Consider the following 27,265-nt stretch of genomic DNA (forward strand, 5'->3'; position numbering starts at 1 on the left):
GGGGAGCCGGGGGCTCGAACCAGGGTCCTTGCGCTTCATGCTATGCGCTTAACCCCGTGCGCCACTGTCCCCCCAAGGAACATTTTTTTTACCGGGATTTCTTTTTATTTTTTCGCCAGAGTATTGCTCAGTTCTCGCTTATGGTGCTGCCTGGGAATGAACCTGAGACCTCAGGCGTGCAAGTCCAGCGCTCTAATGCTGCTGCTCCACTTCCTGGCTTCACAGCAACCTTTAAAGACAGGCTTTTGTGGACCGTCTTTCCAGAGGAAGGCGCAGAGAAAGTTAGCTTTTGTCAGCGAGCCCTCCCAACTAATGGAGCCCCGCGAGAGGCGGGCAGAGGGGAGAAGTCCCACCCCCGGAAAGCCCCGCCCCCGCCCCGCTTCCGCTTCCGCTTCCGCTGCGGCTGCCGCCGGGTCCCCCAATCACCTCCCTCGTTGCGTGGTGCTGGTTGCGGCCATGGCGGCCCACGGTGACAGGCAGCAGGCGGCAGGCGGGCACGACAGCTACAGCTCGCCGCTGGCCTCCCGCTACGCCAGCCCGGACATGAGTTTCGTGTTTAGCGAGCGGTACAAGTTCCGGACCTGGAGGCAGCTGTGGCTGTGGCTGGCGGAGGCCGAGCAGGTAGCGGGCGGGGAGGAGGGGCCGGGCGCGGCCCACGTGTGGTGTCTGCGGCCCCGCGGGTGCAAAAATAGCCCCGGAGCAAGCTGAAGCCACCTGAAGGTGACCCAGGGAGGGACACAGTGTCAGAGGAAGCGTCGCCGCAAGCGAGATGGCAGTGTCTTCTCAGTGGCATTAAGAAGACGATCCGAGTACATTGGAGCCCCCCCCCCAAAAAAAAAAAACCCTTTCATCTTAGATTTATCACTTTTCCCATCGCCTCCCAATAAAATAAATAGTGTGGTCTGGGAGGTGGTGCAGTGGATAAAATTTTGGGTACTCAATCATGAGGTCCCGAATTCAGTCCCCGGCAGCACGTGTACCAGAGTGATGTCTGATTCTTTCTCTCCTTTCTCATGAAAGAAAAAAAAAAAAAAATATATATATATATATATACATAAATATACATATATATATAATTACTTTTTACGAGAGCACTGCTCAGCTCTGGTTTATAGTGGTACAGGGGATTGAACCTGAGACTTTGGAGCCTCGGGAATGAGAGTCTGTTTGCATAACTATTATGCTATCTACCCCTGTCCAATAAATTCTTTTATTATTATTTTATTTATGTATTTATTTTCCTCCAGGGTTACTGCTGGGGCTCGGTGCCTGTACAACTAAACCACTGCTCCTGGAGGCTATTGTCCCCATTTTATTGCCCTTGTTGTGGTTGTCATTGTTATTGTTTTCATAGCTGTTGTTGTTGGATAGGACAGACAGAAATCGAGAGATGAGGGGAAGACAGAGGGGGAGAGAAAGATATACCCTGCAGATCTGCTTCACTTCTACTGAAGCGAACACCCCCCCCCCCCCCCCCCCGCAGCTGGAGACCTGGGGGCTTGAACCCGGATCCTTCCGCAGGTCCTTATGCTTTGTGTCATGTGCGCTTAACCAGCTGCGCTACCGCCCAGCCCCCATAAATAAATTCCTTAAAACAATTAAATAAATAAAGCTACTTAATAACAGTGACAGGCACTGTCTTGACATCTACATATCCATATCTTTATATACATATCTAGAATCTTCACATCAGCCCTTTGTAGCAAAGGGCTATTTCTTTTCTTTTTTTTTATATTTATTCATTTATTCCCTTTTGTTGCCCTTGTTGTTTTATTGTAGTTATTATCGATGTCATTGTTGTTGGCTAGGACAGAGAGAAATGGAGAGAGGAGGAGAAGATAGAGAGAGGGAGAGAAAGACACCTGCAGACCTGCTTCACCACCTGTGAAGCAACTCCCCTGCAGGTGGGGATATTTCTTTTCTTTTTAAGAGTTTATTTATTTATTCATGAGTAAAACAGGCAGAGAGAGAAAGAACCAGACATCACTCTGGTACATGTACTGTCGGGGAGTGAACTCAGGACCTTATGGTTGAGAATCCAGTGCTTTATCCACTGTGCCAACTCCCAGACCACGGGCTGTTTCTTTTCTAAATATATCTATTTATTTATCTTAATTTGATAGGACAGAGAAGGTGAGAGGGGAAGGGGAGATAGAAAGGGAGAGACACCTGCAGCACTGCTTCGCTACTTTTGAAGCTTCCCCTGTGCAGTTGGGGGCCAAAGGCACAAGTCAGTGCTTGGTAATGCATGCGCTCTACTGGGTGCGCACCACCCACCGGTCCCCAAAGTGCTGTTTCTGCCTCTGTTTTGCAGAAGATGAAATGGTAGCGCAGAGAGATGTCAGAAACAGTGAGCTCAGGCAGCAGTAACAGATCATCGTGTTGTGGGGATCAGAAGATAGCTCATCCTTAGGGCTCTTGTCCTGCCATGTGGTAGATAGGATTTCAGCCCACATAGGGATGCCCTTGTGTCTGTCTTTCTTATCTCTATGAAATTAAAAAAATTGAAAAGGTCAGCCCAAGAGCAGTGAAATCTCTGCTCCAGGGGCCAGGCAGTGGTGCATTTGGTTAAGCGCACACATTATAGTGCGCAAGGATCCAGGTTCAAGCCCCTGGTCCCCACCTGCAGAGGGTAAGCTTCACGAGTGGTGAAGCAGGGCTGCAGGTGTCCCTCTGTCTCTCTCCCTCTCTATCTTCCCCTCTCAATTTTTTTCTGTCTCTATACAATAATAAATAAATAAACATTTAAAACATTAAAAAAAAAGAAATCTGTGCTCCAACACACACACACACACACCCAACCCAAAGAAGTGTATTGTGATTAGTGATGTGTTAGGGTAATACATAAGATAACTTCTATTTCATGTGATATTTATTACATAAATGAGGGTGGTGGCTTCCAAAAACTTTGCCAGGGTCATAGCTAGACATTAGCTGGGAAATGTAGGGTGGTTTGAATTTATTGGATGTAATCTTACGGATTTAGATGATCTAGTGTTTCAACATTATCAGCATAAAGTATGTAATAACCACTAAGTTAAAGTGAGAAAAAAAAAAACTTAAGGGAATGAAAGATTTGGAGGAATACAAATTAGGAGTGGGCAATGGGTTTGGACAAGTTGCTTGAAAGTTGCTAGCAAGCCCTTCAGCCACACTACCCCTGCTGCATTGCTTAGAGAGTAGCACTTGAGCTGGAGTCACTGACTTGACTGATTTCTATTATGTGTATATAGCCACATCTGGCTGGTAGTTACCTGCCATCCCGGACAAGCCAAAATCCTGGATCTTTTACAGCATTAGACCTTGGGGGCTTTAAGGGAGGGTTTGTTTTGTTTTGTTTTGACAGGCAAAGAGAGAGTAAAAGAGACCACAGAACAGACACTTCCTTCAATGCAGTAGAGGAAGCCTTGAACCTGGGTTACGCACATAGCAAAACAGCGCACTATCCTACTGAGCTGTTTTTCTGACCCTCAGGGGAGTCTTGAATACACTACCGATTTATTTATTCTTGTGGGCTGCTAGCAGGTTTTTGCCAGCCAGACTTCCAGTAATGAATGAATGTAGACTGTGTTGTGAATTATAACATGTTGATTTTTCTCTCAGTATTTCTGGGATTGCTTACAGCTGCACTGGATTCCATGTATATAATTTGTTGTCAGAACTACTTGTAGCATTCCTTCTTTTAGTTCCTATGTAAATGTGTCTAGATCAAATGTAAAACTATGATCTGGAAGGCTGCGAAGAGACTGTCAGCCTGGGGCTCCAAAGACCCAGGTTCCATCTCCCCTGCATCATAAGTCAGAGCTGAGCTGTGCTCTGGAAAAAAAAAAAAAACAACCAAACAAAAACCCACATACAAAGCTGTGGTTGGGATCTCATACTTTGGATATTTACCAGCCAAACAAATTAAGAAATTAACACAACCAAATTCTTCTTATGGTGTATATATTGTACGTTGGAGGGAGAGGCTAATAAGTTAGTAAGCATGTTATATGGTATAAGTGCTACAAATAAAATTAGACTAAAAGAATAGTAACAGAGAAGAAAGATGTTTCATTCTGAACTCAGGGAAGACCACTCTGAAGTGGTAATAGTTGAACCCAGAGAGTAGCAGTCAGAAGGGCAAAGAGCCAGAGACCATGGGAGAGGGACAAAAGAGTTATTGTTATGTACGAATGTGTGCATATAAATACACAGATATGCCTGTACAGACACTGTGTATATATATATATGCACATGTGTATGTAACATACATTGAAAGATGTTCCTCCCCATTTACTCCTAGCTTGGTGATGCCAGAGATTAATCTAAGAAATGGGAAGTAAGGCATACATACTAACATATGCCATCTTTTTCCTTGCTATCAATTCAGTTCAGATAATTTTGACATCTGAAGGTTTTTGTTGGTTTTTTTTTTTACCAGAGCACTGCCCAGCTCTGGCATATGGTGGTTCCGGGGATTGAACCTGGGCCTTTCAGAGCCTCAGGCATGAGAGTCTCTTTGCATAATGATTATGCTATCTACCCCCACCCCCCAATCTAAAGTTTTATGACATTTTTAAAAATATTTATTTGTCTGGCATAATAGTGGATAGTGCACTGCTTTACCCTATGTGTGACCTAGGCTTGAACCTGTCCCCTCCATCGTTAAAGAAAGCTTCAGGATTGAAGTTATTTTTCCCTCCCTCTCAGCTTCTCTGTCACTATTTATTTATTTAAATTTATTGGATAGAGACAGAGAAATATTGAGAGAAGGGAGGGGAGATAGTGAAGGAAAGAGACAGAGAGACACCTATAGATCTGCTTCACCACTCATGATGCTTTCACCCTATAAGTGAGGACCAGGGGCTTGAACCTGGGTCCTTGTACACTGTAACGTGTGTGCTTAACCGGGTCTGCCTGGCCTCCTCTGTCACTATCTGAAGAGAAAGGAGAAAGAAGAAATAAAGAAAGGAAGAAGAAGGAGGGAGGGAGGAAAGGAAGAAAGTTAGAAAGAAATGTTAAAAAGATTTATTTCTATTCTCTTTTTTTTTTTTTTTTTTGTCACCAAGGTTATTGCTGAGACTCAGTGCCTGAACAACTCTGTTATTCCTGGTGGCCATTTTTTTTTTTCAGAGGGAGATAGAGGTGGAAAAAAACTGCAGCAAAGCTCCACTGCTCATGAGGTTCCCTCCCGCAGGTGGCCCCATGGGGTAACCGATGGCATAAACCCAGGTCCTTGCACTCTACTGGATGAGTCATCTCCAGGCCCACAATTTCTTTATTCCATATGAAAGAATTTCATGTCAGAGAGAAGCGAGAACACCATTCTGGTGTATGGGATCAAACCAGGATCCTCAGGCGTGCTTCCCCAGTTAAACTTTACCTGATTATAGAAGTTATATGATTTGATTTTTTCCTGTCCTGCAGACACTGGGATTACCTATCACAGATGAACAAATCCAGGAGATGAAATCAAACCTGGACAACATTGATTTCAAGATGGCAGCTGAAGAAGAGAAGCGGTTACGGCATGATGTGATGGCTCATGTGCACACATTTGGCCACTGCTGTCCTAAAGCTTCAGGGATCATTCACCTTGGTGCCACCTCCTGCTATGTTGGAGACAATACTGTATGAGCCTCTGTTGCTTGTTTCTCCTTAAGAGTCAGTATTTATAATGTACTATATTAGACTGTTGGAAAAGTCATGCGTATTTATATAAAAAATGTATCATGACTTTACCAACAACACAATTTTTTTTTTTTTTTTGCCTCCAGGGTTATCACTGGGCCTCAGTGCCTGCACTATGAATCCACTAGTCCTGGAGGCCGTTTTTCCCATTTTGTTGTTGCCCTTGTTACCCTTGTTGCTGTTAATGTTATTGTTGCCATTGCTGTTGTTGGATAGGACAGAGAGGAGGGGAAGACAGAGAAGGGGAGAGAAAGACACCTGCAGACCTGTTTCACCCCCTGTGAAGTGATCCCCTTGCAGGTGGGGAGCCAGTGACTTGAACCAGGATCCTTGAGCTGGTCCTTGAGCTTTGTGCCATGTGCGCTTAACCCACTACCCTACTGCCTGGTCCCCCACAATTGGTTTTTAATATGATTTTATTAAGTTTTAGAAAGTGACTCCATGAATCTTCAGTTGTGTGGTTGTCTCAGTGCTCAGTTTTCTGTTTTTGCTACTTTTCTCATCTAAACTTCAAATCCCTGGTGACTTCCATAAAACAAGGCCTACAGATTTGCCTATACACTGGTATGCTGGACAGAAGCCAAGGACTTAACATTTGAGTGGTCTGGGGAATTTTTTTTTTATATTTATATTATATTATGGAGGTGGGAAGGGGAAGATAGTGGGGGGGAGACACTTGCAGCACTGATTCACCACTTGTGAAACTTTTAATTTTTCATTAGTGATTTAATATTGATTTATGAAGTTATAAGATAACAGGGATATAATTCCACATCTTTCTCACCATCAAGAGTTCTGTGTTGGAAACTGTGATAGTTCTCCCAAGATCACAGTTATGGGTTGACTATTAGTTCTATAACTATCTATATTTATATATATTTGTACATTTTTTTTCCTATGGGCCTTTCTAAGTCAAACCTAAGAAGTATCTGAGCGTCCTTTCCCCGTCTCCCTTCTCTGTTTGGGTCCTGATGGAATTGGAGTTAAGAAACCTCTGGTCATCTTCCTGTAACATTTATTTGCCCCTCTGGGAATATGAACCAACATTTGTTATAGGGTGCAGAAGGTGGAAAGTCTGCCTTCTGTAATTGCTTCTCCGCTGGACATGCACTTTGGCAGGTAGATTCATACCCCCAGCCTGTTTTTATCTTTCCCTGGTGTACAAAATTTTTTACAGCTTTTTTCTGTGACAAAAGATTTACATTGGAATTTGTAAGTTAAACTTTAGTTAGTGAAACTGTTTTACAGTCAAGCATGAAAAGGAAGCATGCACTTTCCTGTGCAGGTATTAGGTGCCTGGCACTATTCTGAAAATTTTATATTTATTACTCAATGTGTTCTTTACAGAAACTTCAAGAGAGGGGCCACGTGATGGCACACCTGGTTGTGCACACACGTTGCAGTGCACAAAGATGCAGGTTTAGTCCTCCACTCCCCACCTGCAGGGGGAAAGCTTCACAAGTGGTGGAACAGTGCTGCACATGTCTCTCTCCTCCCATTCTCCCTCCAGCACACTATAGTTTTAGACCACATCCCTCAACCCAAGAATTTTCCTCATGGCTATTAGCAGTAAATCCCTGTTCCCATTTGGCATTCCAAAAGGCCATTGGCCTGCTACATGCTTTTTGATTCAGGAACAAGCTGTTTTTTTTTTTTTTTTAAGTTGTCACTGAGGCTTAATCACTTTGAGTCAACATTTTCAGATAGAGACAGAAGAAGAGGGGGGCCAGGCGGTGCTGCGCCTGCTTAAGTGCCAACCCTGGAGCTGGCCTGCTGGGGGAAAGCTACAGGAGTAGTCTACAAGTGCCGGTGTTTCTCTGTCTCTCTTTTCTATCTCTCCCTTTCAATTTCTCTCTGTCTCTATCCAATAATAAATTTTTAAAAATTTTAAAAAGACAGAAGAAAAGGGTAGATCACATAATGCAATGAGATTCTCATGTCTGAGGCTCCAGAGTCCCAGGTTCAATCCCCTGTACTACCATAAGCCACAACTAAGAAGTACTTTGATAAATAAATTAAAAGAGAGAGAGAGAATATTAGTACAGTGTCAAAATTCCTCCAGGGCAGTGGAGCTGGGCTCAAAGCTGGCTTGTGTAAGTTGAAAAGCAGGTTCACTGTCGAAGTGAGCTATCTCCTAACCTCTATGTCAGTACATTTTTAAGTTTCCCCAAGTACTTTTTATGTCTTGAGTGATATGTAAAATTCATGTTAAATGTGTAATTGGCAAGTTAGATAATATGATAACAATCCTCTCAGCTGGAATATCTTTTTTGAAAAAAAAGTACCCAGTGTATAAATGGTTGAACTCAACAATTGCTGTTTTATATAACCACACATCAAAGATGCTTGAATTACCTTTTTTTTAGACAGAGAAGAGAGGCAGAGGAATGAAAGAGATCACAGCATTAAATATTGATTCAGTATAGTTGAGCTGGAACCTGGGCCGCATACTTGGCAAAGCAACACACTGTCCAAGTGAGCTATTTCACCACTTTGCATTTTCTAATTTCTCTCAAGAACAACTTTAAATTTCCTTTTGTCCCCTCCTTCGTAGTGTAGCTCCTATAAGCCTACAAATCCTGTTAGAATCCACTTAGAATTCCCAATTTGAATCAGGTTTTTGGGAGAGTGTCTGGTTGCTGCCTTCAGGTCTAGGTCTCTATCTTGACTCCACCCCACGACTTTAAATTTCCTAAACCCTGTTCTGATTCAAACCTTTTGTTGCTATCTTAGCGATAGACTCAAGAAAGAAAGGAACTAATAGAATGTTCCTTGTGAGAGGTTCTCAGAGACTCAGCCGCTGGTCTCTGGGAAGGTATAAACCTGTTGACCTGTCCATCTTCCCAGTATTCAGGATGAGGACCTATTCTTTATCATGTTTTGGTTGTTTCAGGTCCTGTATAAACTGAGTTTTATGAGTATGAACGTTTTACACAGTGGGCTGCTAATAGTAACGGGGCTAGCTAAGAAACTGGTGGTGGTGGCTGAAATGCATTATGTTTGATAATATTACTTGGGCAACATTGTTTCATGTAACACCATTACATTTTTTCTTTGCAGGACCTGATTATTCTTAGAAATGCATTTGATCTGCTCTTGCCAAAGGTAAGGAATTGGCAGACATTTCCTACCAGCCAGCCCTATGACAGGACATGGCCATCATTTATGGGCAAATCAACACAGTGCAAATCTAAGTAAATTGGCAGTGAATGCTTGTTAAAGCGTGGCTTTCTTTGTTAAACTTAATTATTGTTAAAAAAAATTTATTGACTTCTTAATGAGAAAGACACTGGGAGGAACTAGAGTTTTATTCTGGCATTTGCATTACCAGGGATTGAACTCAGGACCTTAGTATAAGTCAGGTGCTCTATTGCACAACTTTCTGGGACACAAACATAACTTCCATGATGATGTGCAAACAATAGCATGTAGTTGAAATATATGGGTCTTATTTGTGGTTTTGTCCAGTTTGTTTCTCCATGATCAACTTAGTAGTCTCAAAATTGTATGGAAAGTCTGTGAAGGATGGGGGTAGCATAATGGTTATACAAAGAGACTCTCAAGCCTGAGGCTCCAAAGTCCCAGGTTCAATCCCCCGCAGCACCAGGATCCAGAGCCGAGGAGTGCCCTGGTATTTAAAAAAAAGAAGGAGGAGGGGGTCGGGCAGTGGCGCAGTGGGTTAAGCGCATGTGGCACAAAGCGCAGGGACCGGCGTAAGGATATCGGTTCGAGCCCCTGGCTCCCCACCTGCAGGGGAGTCGCTTCACAGGCGGTGAAGCAGGTCTGCAGGTGTCTATCTTTCTCTCCCCTTCTCTGTCTTCCCCTCCTCTCTCCATTTCTCTCTGTCCTATCCAACAACGAATTGCGTCAACAAGGGTAATAATAATAACCACAATGAAGCTACAACAAGGGCAACAAAAGGGGGAAAAAAATGGCCTCCAGGAGCGGTGGATTCATGGTGCAGGCACCGAGCCCAGCAATAACCCTGGAGGAGGAAAAAAAAAAAAAGGAGGAGGGGAAAAAAGTCTGTAACTATCTAAAAATTTAGTTGCTGGTCATGTAGTCAGCTCAGCCTTAATTCACCCTTTCTACCATGTTGTCTTGTAGCTTGCCAGAGTGATCTCTCGGCTTACTGATTTTGCCAAGGAACAAGCTGATCTTCCTACCTTAGGTTTTACACATTTCCAGTAAGTGCTGTGATTACTCTTGGGGAATTAAGCTTGTATATGTGCATCTCATTTTCCATTATTTCATCTCTACCTTCTCTGCAGATACTTTTTTCTTTTTTTAATGGAGTACCAGAGAATGAGCCCAGAGCCTCAACTTGTCAGACAGCCTTGGCTGAGTGTCCTCCCCAGCCAATGTTTTCATTCTTCTGTTTGAGAAAGAGGGCTAGACATGGCACCACTCCACCATCCGTGGAGCCTCCTTGGTGCTCTCCAGGGTGCTCCCATGTGGTGCCAGCGTTCAAACCAAGGGCCTCACACATGGAAAGGCATGATCTCTACTAGGTGTGTTGTTTACCAACCCTTTTGGAAACCTTGAGGTGATCATTCTGAAAACAGAACTTGTTGTTGTGCGCGGGCCGCGGAGAAGAGAGAGGGGGTCTGGAGCGAAGAGGAAACACAAATCTTTATTTGCGCTGGCACCTCAGAGTTGGGCAGAGTTGGGCCACATGGAAGTAGCGAAAATGGCCGCCTCACACAGTAACCTTTCCTGTGTCTGAGCACCCAAGTGGAGCGCTAGCAAGAGCGAGGTGCAGAAGAAGAAGGGCTTTTATAGGAGTAGCTTTTGCGAGAATGGGAAGGGGGAGGAGTAACCATAACACTCCAGGATAGGATAATAACTCTCGTGAGAATGGGAGGGGGGAGGAGTAACCAAAGCACTCCAAATATCGCGGGGATATAGACAATGCCCTGAGGGCACAACATGGCTGAACAGGCACTCCGAGAATGTTCCAACTCTCGTGGGAACTAGCAGTAGCCTGAGGGGACAACATGGCAGATGTGACTGCATTGGCACAATTTCCCAGCAAGAACTTAAATTATTTTGGGGAGCTTAGGAAAAATGAACCTGCTACCTGCCTTGAAAACTATCTGGCATGAGAGTAAAATCTAATGCATTATACCTTCATGTTGGTTTTGTTCAGTGTTGTTTGGTTAGTATTGATGAGGGAAAAAATTAATACCCAGGTGGGGGAGATAGCATAATGATTATGCAAACAGACTTCCACGCCTGAGGCTCCAAGGTCCCAGGCTCAGTCTCCCGCACCACCGTAAGCCAGAGCTGAGCAGTGCCCTGGTTAAGAAAAAAATAATAGGGGCCCTGGCAGTAGCGCAGCTGGATAAGTGCACATGATGTGAAGCTCAAGGACCCTCATAAGTATCCTGGCTTGAGCTCCTGGCTTCCCACCTGCAAAGGGGTCGCTTCACAAGCGGTGAAGCAGGTCTATAGGTGTCTGTCTTTCTCTCTGCCTCCCCCTCCTTTCTAGATTTCTCTCTGCTCTATCCAACAGCAGTAACAACAACAAGGGCAACAAAAATGAAAAAATGGCCTCTGGGAGCAGTGGATTTGTAGTGCAGGCACTGAGCCCCAGCTCTGAACCCTGGAGGCCAAAAAAAAAAAAATTATTAACAGTGATTATGTAGGTTTTCTATTACTCCATAACAGAATACCAAAAACTCAAGAGCTTAACGAAAAAAAAAAAAATAGTAACTAATAATTCCCATTTGGAATGACAGTATGTGGAGCACACACGCTCTCTGCCATTTCTGTGGTTTCTGTATGGGTACTCCAGTTTCTTCCCTCATTCTAAAAATGTTCGTAGGTGTCTCCCAATTGCCTTGAGTCTCAGTGAGTGAGGGTGCATGTGTGTGCCCTGCAGTGGGGGACCATCCTGTCCAGGATTCTGAAGTGAATAAACTGGATAATGAATATAAATTACTATTTTTATTGCCAGAAATAGGCTGTAGAAACCTAACTTTTGTTTAACATATGGTTAAAATGATGTTGCTATATTATATTTCACTTCAAATTGTAGTTTATTTTTTAATTTAGCCAGAACACTACTCAGCTCTTACTTGTACTATAGATTGAACCTGGGATTTTGGAACCATAGACATAGAAATCTTTCTTTTTATTTTTACACCAGAGCACTGCTCATCTCTGGCTTATGGTGATTCAGGGGATTGAACCTTGAGCTTTGGAGCCTAAGGCACAAGAGTCTCTTTGCATAACCATTATCCTACCCCCCCCCCCACCTGGCATGGAAATCTTTTGCATAACCATTATGCTATTTCCTTGGCCCTAAAGTTGCAGGTTTGTTTTTTTTAATATTTATTTATTCCCTTTTGTCGCCCTTGTCTCTTTATTGTTGTAGTTATTATTGCTGTTATTGATGTTGTTGTTATTGGATAGGACAGAAATGGAGAGAGGAGGGGAAGACAGAAAGGGGCAGAGAAAGATAGACACCTGCAGACCTGCTTCACTGCCTAGTGGGGAGCTGGGGACTTGAACCGGAATCCTTATGCCGGTCCTTGGCGCTTTGCACCACTTGTACTTAACCCGCTGCGTTACCACCCGAAAAGTTGCAGTTTTTAAGATCCATTTGGGAAGTATGTGTCAAGAGCCTGAGAAAGTATATTCCTGTTGCCAGGCGTGGTAGCACACCTAGTTAAGCACTCACATTACAGTGCATAAGGACTCAGGCTCACAAGTGGTGCAGGCAGTATCTCTCTTTATACTTTACCTCTTTTGATCTCCTCTCTCAATTTCTGTATCTGTCTCTATCCAACAGTAAATAAACAAATAAAAATAAATTTTAAGAGCTAAAAAAAGAAGGCTATTAAAAAGAAAGTATACTCGTTAGAACCTGGCAGATGTGCATCCAGTAGATTCCACACGTTGCCATCCAAGCCTTCAGGAATGGTGCCCCAGAAGTAACCCTAGTGGACAAAAAAAGAGGGAGAGAAGAAGAGACTCTAGGCTCTAACTCAGATAGTCCAGTTCATGAGAAAAGCCTTGCATACACTATTATTTACAATAGTAAACATTGGACTCATTCTAAGTTTCCAAAAATAGAGAATTTTAAAAAAGTGTCATTTTAGAAAACTAGTTGCAAGTTTCTGGTGGGGTGTTGCTAATGGCAGCAATCGCCTGTAACTCAGTTAAGCCTGTTGAGTCGAAGCTTCCTTCCTGTTAGGGCCTACACTGATTGGTAACAGTGACCTGAAGAACTTGTTCATGAGAAGGAGTCTGTGCTCATTGGTGTATGTAGCTTGTGCTGCAAATGTAGCTTCTGTGCTTGTCCCTACACATGTAGCATTCCCTGTGTGCCAGCTCCTCTTCTCATGCCCTTGGAGTGCTCAGAGAATCTTGGCGTTAGTGTTTCCCAGGAATGGCTTCATGAGCGGTGTCTGTCGCCAAAGCTAGTGGTTATTAGGAATTCAGAAAACTTGCTGATGCTTGGGTATCAGTGTCAGTTCTTGCAATCATAAGGAAACAGCTTTTTTGAGGTAGCAATGAAATGAGTCCTTAGGTTGAGACTTTGATGTGTTTGGGGATTGTTTTCAGACCTGCTCAGCTGACCACAGTTGGGAAGCGTTGCTGTCTTTGGATTCAAGATCTTTGCATGGATCTCCGGAACTTGAAGCGTGTCCGAGATGACTTGCGCTTCCGAGGTGTGAAGGGCACCACTGGCACTCAGGCCAGCTTCCTGCAGCTCTTTGAAGGAGATGACGAGAAGGTATTCTGAAAGTCTCCTGGGAGTCACAGAAACTGAGAGATAAAGGGGACTGGAGGGAAGATTGATCTCAAAATGGCAGTCTCTGGACTGCAGTGGATACAGAGGACAGAAACCTGGGCAGGGTGATGTACTGACATGTGCGTACTAGATATATGTGGATTTCTACAATATGTCTTGTTTCCAAGGTAGAGCAGCTTGACAAGATGGTGACAGAAAAGGCAGGATTTAAGAGGTAGGTAAATGGGGAAAATGGTGGTCTTTTTGTTAAGTGATATCTCTTAATTTAACCCTGCTGTCTTTGTTTTGTTTTGTTTTGTTTTTTTGCCTCCAGGGTCATTGGTGGGGCTCCGTGCCTGCACTAATTCACTGCTCCTGAAGTCCATTTTTTCCCATTTTGTTGCCCTTGTTGTTGTTACTATTACTATTAATGACATTGATGTTGTTGTTGGATAGGACAGAGAGAGAAATCGAGAGAGATGGGGAAGACAGAGGAGGAGAGAGAGATAGACACCTGCAGTCCTGCTTCACCGCTTGTGAAGCGACCCCCCCTGCAGGCAGGGGGCCAGGGGCTTGAACCGGGATCCTTATGCTGGTCCTTGTTCTTTTCATCATATGTGTTTAACCCACTGCGCTACTGCCCAACTCCCTAACCCTGCTGTTTTTGATTTTTTTTTTTTTCTTCCTTGGTTCTTCCACCCCTTTCCTGAAATTTCTGGAATGTGTCCAGTTTCTTCCTTTATAAAAAATACTTTATTACTTATATAAGAAAAAAAAACAAACTATTTCTGCAGCTTTGTTTGTTTTGTTTTGTTTTTTAATAGCCTTACCTGTGTTTTAGCTGTTCTTGTTTCTTTACTGAAGACCTCCATTGAATCAGTTTAAGTCTGACTATTTCCATTGAGGGCTTTTAGGCCTCACCATTGGTCTTTCTTCCAGTCACTTCCATAGAGTTTACCACAGGTCATAGGTACACTGGACTATGTGTTCTTTTTATCTCAGGACAGCTGTCTAGGTATTAGTAACAGGGGTAGAAGAACAATTTGTTTAGGAGTTACTGAGCTCCTCTGAACTCAGTGTGACTTACTATGTGCAAGCCAGTTTTTTACATAGGTCTGTTTTTGCTTGACACGGTCAGATTTTGCAGTGTATTCATTTAAGACTGTTTTCTAATTATTTATAGAGCTTTCATCATCACAGGGCAGACTTATACACGTAAAGTGGATATTGAGGTGTTGTCTGTGCTGGCTAGCCTGGGTGCGTCTGTGCACAAGGTGAGTGGTCAGGTCATAGGGGCAGACGTGAATTTTACACACCATTTATAGCTCGGGCTTTTATTTAATTTGAGTCTTGGGCGATGCCAAACTTACAACCATTTGTAGTCCATAAATGAAGCTTTTACATTAAGATATGTTAAAGTGAAGATCCACATTTGGCCTTCTCGCTTAAAGTTCATCATGGGGCTGGAAGCTAGCTCATTAGGTAGAATGAAAGCCTCTTTGTATATCAGGCCCTGAGTTCAATCCAAAAGAAACTCCATGGGTCATAGAGTGGTGCTTTGTTCTCTGACACTCCCTTTCTCTTTTCTTAGTATATAGCAATAAAATACTGGGGCTATGGTCAGAGAGATAGCACAGTGGTTTATGCAGCAGACTTTTTTGTTTTTTTGCCTTCAGGGTTATTGCTGGGGCTCGGTACTTGCACCCCGAATCCACTGCTCCTGGGGGCTATTTTTTTCCCTTTGTTTCCCTTGTTGTTGTTGTGGTTATTATTGTTGTCAATGATGTCATTGTTGTTGGATAGGACAGAGAGAAATGGAGAGAGGAGCGGAAGACAGAGAGAGGGAGAGAAGGACACCTGAAGATCTGCTTCACTGCTTTTGAAGCGACCCCTCTGCAGTTGGGGAGCTGGGGGCTCATACCAGGATCCTTACACCGGTCTTTTGTGCCACATGTGCTTAACCAGCTGGCTGCCGCCCAACCCCCTGCAGCAGACTTTCATGTCTGAGCCTCAGCTTACAGATTTAGTCCTCAACACCTCAACACTTATGCTGTCAGAGCTATACCTAGATCAGAGTAATAAAATAGAAATAAAATTCACTCAGGGGAAATAGTTTACTTCCAACAGTGCTCTGCTTTGCCATGTAGATTCAAGCCTGCCCTCCGCTGTATTAAAGGAAGCTTTGGTGCTGTAGTCTCTTTCATTTCTCTCTGTCACTGTCTCCACTTGAAAAATAAGTAAAAAAAAAAAAAGAAAATATATATATTGGGCCCAGAGAGATTGCTCACCAGGTAGCATGCCCACATTGCATGCATACATTGGACGTGCTATGATAAAGGAAGGAGCTTCATTCAGTGCTATAGTGTCTTCCCAGTTGTCTTTCTCTGCTCTCTTGGTCTGTCTGAATAAAAAGGTAGTGGGGGACATAGTGATATGCTTATGCAAAAAAAACTTTCATGTCTGAGGCTGCAAAGTCCCAGGCCCAATGCCTTGTACCACCATAAAGCAGAGCTGAGGAGCAGTGCTCTTATTAAAAAGAAAAGGGCGGGGGGCAACAAAAGGGATTAAATAAATAAAAATTCTTAAAAGTATATATATTTCTTTTTTAAAAGAATAAAAGGGGGGAGTGGGGAGGACCTAGAGTGATGGCATGTATATGTGCAAAGCTCTGACCACAAAAATCAAACAAACAATGTTGTGCATGCAAGAGGCCCTCGGCTTATTCCCTGGTGTCAGTAAAAATACTAACAGAGTTTCTATACTATTGGGTTTTCAGAAAAATCATGATGCATTTTTGCATAGAAAAAAAAAAGGTATCATGACTTTCCTGACTGCCCAATATCATAAGCAGTGTCTCTCAAAACCATTTATGTGCTTCCTGAATTTGACATCCAAGCTCAGGAGCCAGAAACCTAGTAAGATACTCCAGTGATGCTAGGGAAAGATAGAAGGTTTTCAGCTCACCATCAGCACACATAAAGACATGAAGAGCTCACCTCCATCATTCTAGACCTTGCTCCCTCAGACGCCTACATTCCAAGAGTGTGGGATGATGCTGTGCCCCTGCTTTCCCCCAGATTTGCACTGATATACGGCTCTTGGCCAACCTCAAGGAGATGGAAGAACCCTTTGAAAAGCAACAGATTGGTGAGTAAGCCACAGAGATGATGGGAGGTGTGCACACATGTTCTTGGGCACTCAACTGTCCTCTGAAGTCTCTCTGTCTCTGTATGGACAGGCTCTAGTGCGATGCCATACAAGCGGAACCCGATGCGTTCAGAGCGGTGCTGCAGCCTTGCCCGTCACCTCATGACCCTTGTCATGGACCCTCTACAGACAGCCTCTGTGCAGTGGTTTGAACGCACATTGGATGACAGTGCCAACCGGTCAGTGGCATGAGATACCATGCACGACAGTGGGGAAGTGGGGCCAGCAGAGGACTCTGAAGCAGGGGCACATTTAGAACATGTTTGCATTCTATCCTTCCCCATACAGTTGAATGAGGAGTCCAGGGCATAAAGAGAGCATCCTGATATGTTGTGTGTATGAGGCTGTCTTTGTAGGTACAAAAAGGACAAAGTGATAGAGAAGTAGGGGAAAGTTTTACAAAGAATATGATGCCATTAAAAAGCAAAAAGTAAGCTGAAGACATGCCCATTTTCCTGACTCGTCTCCATGCAGGATCCCATACATAATTAATTATTCGGAGATTCAAACCTTGTGCTTTGAGTGACCTATGGTTTACATCACCTACTATCCTTTAGGAAGCTGCTATAATAGAACACTGACCACTGGATTCTCTGCCTTTCACCAGTTCGTTAACACAATACATCCAAGGAATTTCAGAACGGTTTATATCAGCAAAAAGCATAATAATTTAGTAAAAGGGGGAAAGGAAGAAGGGACATCTGCAGAAAGGCTGTGCCACAGAAAGCAAGACCATCAAAACTCTTCTAACAAACTTAGAATATTTTAAGTGGGATAAGCACACCTGCCACAAAGTGCAAGGACCGGTGTAAGGATTCCAGTTCGAGCCCCTGGCTCCCCACCTGCAGGGGAGTCACTTCACAGGTGGTGAAGCAGGTTCTCATGTGTCTGTCTTTCTCTCCGCCTGTCTTTCCCTCCTCTCTCCCATTTTTCTCTGTCCTATCCAACAATGACGATATCAATAATAATAACTACAACAATAAAACAAGGGCAACAAAAGGGAAAATAAATATTTAAAAACAGAACAAAAAATAAACCTGAGGATAGGTAGGTACCAACAACTGTAGTGTCTTAGCACATTGATATTTAAAAAGAGAGAAATTGAGGGGGGTTAGAGAGGTAGAAACACCTGCAGCTCTACTTCACCACTACTGAAGCTTTTCCCCTGCAGGTAGGAACCAGGTGTGCTACCACCTCGCCCTGTAATCTAGCTTTAACTCTCTCTGAAACAAAAAGAGTGAAAAAGCTAGCCCAGGAGCAATGTGCACATACTTTAGACCCTAGTGCTGGAAAACTAAACTAAACTAAAACACACAACAGAAAAGAACCAGTGCTTCATTCTACTGTAATTTCTTGAGTGGAAAAGGATACAGAATTAACACTAGCTTACCAAAAGCTAGTGTTAATCATCAGGCTTATCAGTGGAAATACAATGCACACTCATTCAGAAATAAGCTATGGAATACTTTTTTTTTTTTTTTGCCTCCAGAGAGGCATTAGGAGTCGGTGTCTGCACTATGAATCCTGGAGGCCCTTTTTTCCCTTTAGTTGCCCTTGTTTTTTTTTTTTTTTTTTTTTTAATCGCTGTTGTTATTATCATTGTTGTTGGATAGGACAGAGAGAATCAAGAGAGGAGGGTAAACAGAGGGGAGAGAAAGATAGACACCTGCAGACCTGCTTCAGTGCCTGTGAAATGACCTCCCCCCCCACTGCAGGTGGGGAGCTGGGGGCTCTAACCGGGAACCTTATGAGGGTCCTTGCACTTTGTGCCATAACCTTCTTAACCTGCTGCACCACTGCTCAGCCCCCTATGAAATACTTTTTTGTCTCCAGGGTTATCACTGAAGCTCAGTGCTTGTACTGCGAATCCACTGCTCCTGTAGGCTATTTTTTCCCTTTCGTTGCCCTTGTTGTTTATCCTTGTTATTACCATTATTGCTATCGTTGTTGGATAGGATAGAGACAAGTGTAGAGAGGACAGGAAGACAGAAGGGGAGAGAAAGACACCTGCAGACCTGCTTCACAGCTTGTGAAGTGACCCCCTGTGCAGGTGGGGACCCAGGGGGCTCAATTACTCTGGTCTTTGCACTTTGTGCCATGTTCACTTAATACACTTTGCTACCACCTGGCCCCCATGAAGTACATTTTTAACAGGATATGACCTAACTAGATGTGTCCTCTAAAACATTCTGCAGAAACCTGGAGAATTGGTTGTAAGGGGGTGTGGAATCCAGTCAGAGCAAATTTGAAGGCTGCTTAAAGAACCCAAGGCTACACTGACAGAGGCCATGTGAAGGGAGAGGACGGTGTGGGTGTAAAATCAGTGGCAGCCAGCCAGCCTTCGTGCTTGCCTAGAGTTGCTATTAAGATTTATCATGGGAGTCGGGCAGTAGTGCAGTGGGTGAAGTACACATGGCGCAAAGTGCAAGGACCTGTGTAAGGATCCCTGTTCGAGCCCCAGGCTCCCCACCTGTGTGTGTGTGGGGGGGTCACTTCACAAGCAGTGAAGCAGGTCTACAGGTGTCTATCTTTCTCTCCCCCTCTGTCTTCACCTCCTCTCTCCATTCCTCTCTACATTTCTCTCTATCCTATACAATAACAACAATGTGAAACAACAAAGGCAACAAAAAGAAAAAAAAAAAACCTCCAGTAGCAGTGGATTCATGGTGCAGGCACCAAGCCCCAGCAATAACCCCAGAAGCAAAAAAATAATAAAAAAGATTTATCATGGGGCCTGTGGTCGCAGGTTCAATCCCTGGCACCATCATAAACCAGAGGTGAGCAGTGCTGGGGGTGGTGGTGGGGAGATTGGTTGTGGGATTTCTGTCTTATTGATTTGGAAGAAGAAAGATGGGTCACTGCAGCTCTACTGGAGCCAGCTTAGAAATTGTAGTCATGTGGTCCAGGAGGTGGCGCAGTGGCTAAGGCACTAGACTCTCAAGCATGAGGTCCTGAGTTCGGTCCCTGGCAGCACATGTACCAGAGTGATGTCTGGTTCTTTCTCTCTCTCCCCTACCTTTCTCATAAATAAATAAATAAAATCTTTAAAAAAAAAAAAAAAAAGAAATTGTAGCCAAGATTCTTGCTCTTGGTACATCTGTCAAACTGTCACTGTCTGAAATACAGGCTCAATATGTGTCAAAAATGCTTCATCAATACACAAAGGATAAAGGGTTCATTAAGTTAACCAAGTGAACTTCCTGAAGTTGGTCATTCCAAGATAATTGCCACACAGCAGAAACAATGTTAACTCTTTGTAAATGAGATAAAACTATACACTTCAAAAAGGAATAAAAACCAGTGATGGAGTGCTAGGGCCATTTATTTAGTTGGGAGTTACAGGAAAAGAGCAGATCTGAGACGGTGAACAGGGTGAACAAGCGGCAGTGAAAAAGTTGCTGCATTCAGCCTTCATTTTGGAGTCATCACAGATGAAGCAGGTAGAGCTGTTAAACTGGATGTATATGTGGTGTTTGGGAAAGTGGCCTGGACTGGTGGTGCTTGAGGGTCATTAGGGTAGCAGGGTGTTTGAAGGCAAGAGAGTCAAGGAAGTTAAGCATGTAGCATAAGAAGGCAGAGAGGGGCGTCGGGGTGGGTAGTGCAGCTGGTTAAGTGCACATGTTGCGAAGCCCAAGAATCCTAGTTCAAGCCCCTGGCTGCCCACCTGCAGGGTGTTGCATCACAAGCAGTGAAGCAGGTCTTCAGTTGTCTTTCCCTCTCTCTCTTCCCCTCCTCTCTCAATTTCTTTCTGTCCTATCCAACAACAACATCAGTAACAACAAGGGCAACAAAAATGGTGGGGAAAATGGCCTCCAGGAGCAGTAGATCTGTAGAGCAGATAACCAACCCCAGATATCCTGGAGGCAAAAAAATTAAAAAATTAAAAAATTGAGATAGGGTAGCCAGGGAAATAGCTTGGGCTAAGAGTGCAGAACTTAATTGCATGCGCTTTTTTTTTTTTTTAATATTTCATTCATTTTCCCTTTCTGTTGCCCTTGTTTTATTGTTGTAGTTATTATTGTTATTGTTGATGTCATCGTTATTGGATACGACAGAGAGAAAACGAGAGAGGAGGGGAAGAGAGAGAGAGAGAAACATAGACACCTGCAGACCTGCTTCACCGGTTGTGAAGTGACTCCCCTGCAGGTGGGGAGCCAGGGGCTTGAACCGGGATCCTTAAGCTGGTCCTTGGGCTTGGCGCCATCTGCGCTTAACCACTGTGCTACCGCCCGACTCCCTGCATGAACTTTTGAGCTCAGTTCCCAGCACTGTATAAGCCATAGTAGTGCTTTAACTTCCTCTTTCTCATTAAGTAAGTATAACTTTAAGGGAAAAGACAAAATAAAATAAACAAAAAAGCCAATAGGCAGCTTCCTTTAACAAATATTTCACTGAAATTATTTGTTTAAAAGAATAACTGAATTTATTGCTTTTTTTTTTTTCTTTCAGACGAATCTGTTTGGCTGAGGCATTTCTCACTGCAGATACTATACTGAACACACTGCAGAACATTTCTGAAGGACTGGTGGTGTACCCCAAAGTAAGAGTCTGTTAGGGAAGGTTGGCATGTGCGATGGGGATTGTAACCTGCTGTGCAGTGAGTTTGTTGGGGGAACTCTGTTCTTGTACAGTAGGAGCTCTTCCTGATTGGAGCTCAGTCTTAAAAGTGTATCTTCATTTTTTTCCCCCTTTTGTTGCCCTTGTTTTCTTTTTCTTTTGTTTTCTTTCTCTTTTTTATTTTGTTGTAGTTGTTGTTATTGATGTCATCGTTGTCGGATAGGACAGAGAGAAATGGAGAGAGGAGAGGAAGACGGGGGGAGAGAAAGCTAGACACCTGCAGACCTGCTTCACCGCTTGTGAAGCGACTCCCCTGCAGGTGGGGAGTCGGGGGTTCGAACTGGGATCCTTAAAATGGTCCTTGCCCTTTGCGCCATGTGCGCTCAACCTGCTGCGCTACCACCCGAGACTCCCTTGAAACAACTTTTTAAAGGTCATTTAGAGGTCTGCCAAGTGGTGACACACCTGGCTGAGTGCATCTGTTACCAAGTACAAGGATCTAGGTTCAAGCCCTGGTCCCTGTCTTCAGAGAGAATGTTTCATGAGTGGGGAAGCAGTGTTGCAGGTGTCTCTCTTTACTCCTCTCTGTCTCCCATCCCCTCTTAATTTCTCTCTGTCCTGTCAAATAAATATTAAAGAAGAAGAGTAGACGAGGAATCATTCTTTAAAAAAAAAAAAGTTAGGGGATGCTGACAGTGGCGCACCAGGTTGAATGCCCATATTATAGTGCACAAAGACTCTGGTTCAAGCCCCGACTCCCCACCTGCTGGGGAGATGCTTCACAAATGGTGAAGCAGATCTGCAGGTGTCTTTCTCTGTATCCTGTGACCCCCCTACCCCACTTTGAATTTCTCTCTGACCTATCAAATAAAATAAAAAGAAAACAACAAACAAGAAAAAAAAAGTCACCAGGAGCAGTGGGTTCATAGTGCTGACAGGAAGGGTATATGCCTTCCCATACACTTGACCCAAATGTGAGACCTAGCACCTGACAGCAGAGTACTATGGCAACCTGAAGCTTTGGTGCTGTGCTTTCTCCCCATCCATCTTTTCTAGCTCTCTAGAAAAAAAAGAAAATGGTCCTGAGCATTGAAATTGTGAAGCCAATTTCAGCCCCCCCTCTTAAAAAAAACAGGTCTATTCATGTCAATATTCCTTTTTTAAAATCAAAACTAGGGTCTGGGTGGTGGGATAGAGTACACGTTAACATACACAAGGACCTAGGTTTAAGACTCCAGCCCCCACCTTGAGGAGGGAAGCTTCATGACCAGTGGAGCAGTGCTACAGTTGTCTGCCTCCCCCACCCTTTTTTACTTCTCTCCATCTATCAGAAATAAAATTTAATGGGTCAGGTGGTAGCACAGCAGGTTAAGCACACATGACACAAAGCCCAAGGACCGGTGTAAGGATCCCGGTTTGAGTCCCTAGTTCCCCACCTGCAGGTGGGTGACTTCACAATCGGTGAATCAGGTCTGCAGGTATCTATCTCTCCCCCTCCTCTCTTGATTTCTCTCTTATCCGACAACAACATCAGTAGCAACAATAATGACAACAACAAAGGCAACAAAATGGGGAAAATGGCCTCCAGGAGCAGTGGATTCGTAGTGCAGGCACTGAGTCCCAGCGATAACCCTGGAGGCAAATAAATAAATAAATAAATAAAACATGCTCTTTTTTTTTTTCCTTCAGGCACCATGAATCCACTGCCATTTTTCCCATTTTGTTGCCTTTGTTGTTGTTGTTACTGTTATCATTGCTATTATTGTTTAGGACATACAGAAATCAAGAGAAGACAGGGGGAGAGAAAGATAGACACCTGCAGGCCTGCTTTACTGCCCGTGAAGCAACTCCTCTATAGATGGGGAGCCGGGGGCTCAAACTGGGATCCTTATGCCAGTCCTTACAGTTAGCACTGTGTGTGCTTAACCACTGTGCTACCATCCAGCCGCCTGGTTTTTTTTTTTTTTTTTTTTAAATACAGAATATACTAAGCCTTCTACTGTCTTCATAAAGGTGTTTTGGCTGCTGTGCATTTTTGTTGGGTATAGGTGATATCTTATTGTATGACTGTAAATTGACTTGAACCTTGACCCATTTGTCTAGGTAATTGAGCGGCGCATTCGGCAAGAGCTGCCTTTCATGGCCACAGAGAACATCATCATGGCCATGGTGAAAGCTGGCGGTAACCGCCAGGTTAGTGACCTGCTCCTGGGTAGATTGAGAGTGTGCCGTCAGTTACTGTATTGATGCAGAACAGTGATCCTATTCTGTTTTGTCTCTGGAGGGAGATTGTGGAGAGCTTAGTTTATGTAACTTGAACCATTTTATCACTTGTAGAAATTATCTGCTCCTAGTGAAGAAATTGGGCCTGAATTTTCATTAGAAATGATGAAATGGGGGCCAGGCAGTGGCATATCTGGTTAAGCACACACATTACAGTGCAAAAGGACCCAGGTTCAAGCCCCTGGTCCCCACCTGCAAGTGAAAAGCTTCACAAATAGTGAAACAAGGCTGCAGGTATCTCTGTATCTTTCCCTCTACTTCCCCCTTCCCTCTCAATTTCTCTCTGTCTCTAATAAATAAAAATATAATTTTTTATTTTTATTTTTTTTTAAAAAATTTTTTGTATTTATTCATTTATTCCCTTTTGTTGCCCTTGTTGTTTTATTGTAGTTATTATCAATGTCATTGTTGTTGGCTAGGACAGAGAGAAATGGAGAGAGGAGGAGAAGACAGAGAGGGGGAGATAAAGACACCTGCAGACCTGCTTCACCGCCTGTGAAGCAACTCCCCTGCAGGTGGGGAGCCGGGGGCTGGAACCGGGATCCTTTCACCGGTCCTTGCATTTGGCGCCACCTGCACTTAACCCGCTGCACTACCGCCTGACTCCCAAAAATATAATTTTTAAAAAAGAAATGATGAGATGTGAGTGGGCAGCACACAGGAGCATATGAAGCTTCAGCCAGGCTCCGGCCACTTTCATCCTAGGAATGTGGTGAAGGTCTTGTTTGAGTATAAGGGGAGCCACCTCAGCCCACAGGCTCTTGGTGGGCCAGCCACAGAAAGCATTCATTGCGCTCAGTAGTTTCCCAAGATGTTCCACTGCCCTGCTAGTAGCTAACTCTCTCCTCCCATCTCCCCAGGACTGCCATGAGAAGATCAGAGTGCTTTCCCAGCAGGCAGCTGCTGTGGTCAAGCAGGAAGGAGGTGATAATGACCTCATAAAGCGCATCCAGGCCGATGCCTATTTCAGTCCCATTCACTCACAGTTGGACCATCTACTGGATCCTTCTTCTTTCACTGGCCGTTCCTCCCAGCAGGTAAGTCTCTGAATGCTCTGTGACGCTCTCTTTCTGCATTCCTGGGCTACAGAGCCTGAAACACAGTCTTTAATATGTCTGCTTTATGGGCAGGATGATGAGAATGGAGTTAGTTTGATTTCAGAGCAGGTTGGTGGCTAAAATAGAAAGGCTTGGGGGATTCTTTGTTCTGTTTGTGTCCTTTTGGCTTAGAACACAAATGATAATAGACAAAGATTAAGCTTTACTGAGTTTACCTGAGTTTAATCCTGATTTCTGGCATTCATTGGCTGGCAGGATATAAATACATCTGTCCTAGAGTTGTTTGTTTTGAAATAATCTAGCATTGGGCATGGTGTATAGTAAGTATTCAGTCAATGTCCACCCCCCCCCCATTGGTCTTTTGAAGACTTCAAGAGTTCATTCAGAAGCATTTATCAAATGTAAATAGGTGCTTAGGATGTGTTTACTGTGTTAAAGATGAAGAGATAATTGTTATCTTCAGGGAGTTCTGAACTCAGTGCTGAAGATATGTAAATAGGTCATTAGCACCAAGTATTTTAAGAGAAAGCATATCCTTCTTAGGACCACGAAGGAGCAGGTAACCGTAAAATAGTGGAGACTGGGAAAGAATTCTAAAAGAAGACATGGGAGACCTCTTGGAAGAAATGATGTCTGAGCTGACTCTGTGACAAGCTGGAGTTAGCTTGTGAACAGCGTGCTGAGTAGAAATGGCAGATGCATAGGCACCTAATATAGGAGAGAAACTGATTGTCTGAGTGATGTTGAAGTGTCTGGTGCACCAGAAGCAGTTAATAGGATTTGAAATAGAAGACTAAACACGAGATCTGTCATTTATATTCAGAGCAGTCTGGTGTTTTTTGTTTTGAAAGTCCTGAGCTAGAAGTGGGGAGACTAAGGAGCCTGCTATAATTGACCAGGCAATAGTTGATGAGGGCTTTCAGCCAAGGCGTCGGTAGAGAAAGACAAGGGGAAGAGAGCAGGTAGCTGTCTGGGGGCTTATCTCTTGGTAGCTGGAATGAGGAGGAAAGAAGCAGTGATTTTAGCTTGGGTGAGAGAAACTGAGAGAACAGTAATTTGTGAGGGAGAATAACATGTATGGCACGGTAGGTTGAACTGGAGAAAGATTGCTCTAAGACAGTTGAGAAAAAGCAGTGCAGCATTCTGGTCAAACAAGCAAGCAAAGCAAGTATGTGTTTTGGGCCAGGAGATAGTCCACCCTGTAGACTGTACACGTTACATGCAAGAGGACACTTTGCACCGAGCTGGGAACCGTGGGCAAATGCCGTGCACAGCACCAAAGGAAAGCTCCGTGAGTGCTGGCTCTGTGCTGTGTTGTCTTTTCTCCCACCCAACCCCGCTTTTTTTTTTTTTTTGTCTCTTTAAAATTAAAAGAAAATAATAAAAAAAAGTCTACAAGTGGTGGAGGTGGGGGTGTACATTCACAATAGTGGAGGATGGCCTAGGCTGGGGGTGAGAATGTTTTGCAGAAAACTGAGAAAATTTTACACATGTAACAACAACTATATATAGTGTAAACCATTAACCGCCCCCCCCCCATTAAAAAAATTCATAAGAAGCAATGAAATCATTTAGGTGTGGGACTACGGCATGAAAAAAGTTAGGTCTTAACTTTTTAATATTTCTTATTTATTGGATAAAAATCCAGAGGACACACACACACTGCTGCAGCACTGCTTTACTGCTTGCATAGCTTTCCCCCTGCAGGTAGGGACTGGGGGCATGGACTTAGGATCCTGAGCACTATAGCATAGGTGCTTAACTGGGTGTGCCACCACCTGGCCCCCAGTGTCTTAACATTTTAAATCTTGAGGCTAGGATGGTGAATCAGTGATGGGTCATAGGACTTAGAACTGCATATAATAAAATGATATTCTGGTGTTTCTTTCTCTCAGCTTACTCATATTCTTTTTTTAAAAATTTTTTTGATTTTCTTTTTTTAATTTAATTTTATTTATTTATTCCCTTTTGTTGCCCTTGTTGTTTTATTGTTGTAGTTATTATTGTTGTCGTTGTTGGATAGGACAGAGAGAAATGGAGAGAGGAGGGGAAGACAGAGAGGAGGAGAGAAAGATAGACACCTGCAGACCTGCTTCACCGCCTGTGAAGCGACTCCCCTGCAGGTGGGGAGCCGGGGCTCGAACCGGGATCCTTATGCCGGTCCTTGTGCTTTGCGCCACCTGCGCTTAACCCGCTGCGCTACAGCCCGACTCCCAGCTTACTCATATTCTGTGTCACTTAATTTAAAAACATTTTAAGACTTATAATTGCTTTCCTCTTTGACAGGTACGGAGATTTTTAGAAGAGGAGGTATATCCCCTGCTAAAACCATATGCAGATGTAATGAAGGTGAAAGCAGAATTATGTCTGTAGAGTTGCAAGATGATTAAAAAGGTTATAATTGATTTTCTTAGCTTTGATCGCCAATTCATGGAAAATGTTACTGTAGTGCCTTGTTTTACCATAAGAAGTGTTAACGTGTTGGTCTGGGAGGTGGTACAGTGGATAAAGCATTGGACTCTCAAGTATAAGATCTTAAGTCAGTCCCTGGCTGCACATAAGCCAGGGTGGTATCTAGTTCTTTCTTTTTTCCTCCTATTTTTCTCATGAATAAGTAAATAAAAATCTTTTTTAAAAAAATGCTAACCATAAATCTATCACTTTTTTCTTTCCATGGTACTTTCACATTATGTAAGGTTCAAAACACAGATTTGAGTAATAAATTCAGCTCATGGTTTGTGCTCTC

The 27,265-nt window shown here is 43.6% G+C and overlaps 1 protein-coding gene across 1 annotated transcript; it reads left to right on the plus strand.

Moving 5' to 3' along the window:
• The first annotated feature begins 385 nt into the window (after window positions 1-385).
• ADSL (adenylosuccinate lyase) lies at window positions 386-27,265 on the plus strand. Its single transcript, XM_007523401.3, has 13 exons — window positions 386-621; window positions 5,410-5,613; window positions 8,734-8,778; window positions 9,781-9,860; window positions 13,246-13,417; window positions 13,603-13,649; window positions 14,598-14,688; window positions 16,492-16,561; window positions 16,653-16,800; window positions 21,071-21,161; window positions 23,282-23,371; window positions 24,322-24,498; window positions 26,806-27,265. Exons 1-13 carry the CDS (start codon window positions 457-459, stop codon window positions 26,890-26,892), a joined length of 1,467 nt encoding a protein of 488 aa, XP_007523463.1. The 5' UTR covers window positions 386-456; the 3' UTR covers window positions 26,893-27,265.

This window comes from Erinaceus europaeus, chromosome 4, assembly GCF_950295315.1.
Source record: "Erinaceus europaeus chromosome 4, mEriEur2.1, whole genome shotgun sequence".
In the NCBI taxonomy this organism is placed as follows: domain Eukaryota; kingdom Metazoa; phylum Chordata; class Mammalia; order Eulipotyphla; family Erinaceidae; genus Erinaceus; species Erinaceus europaeus.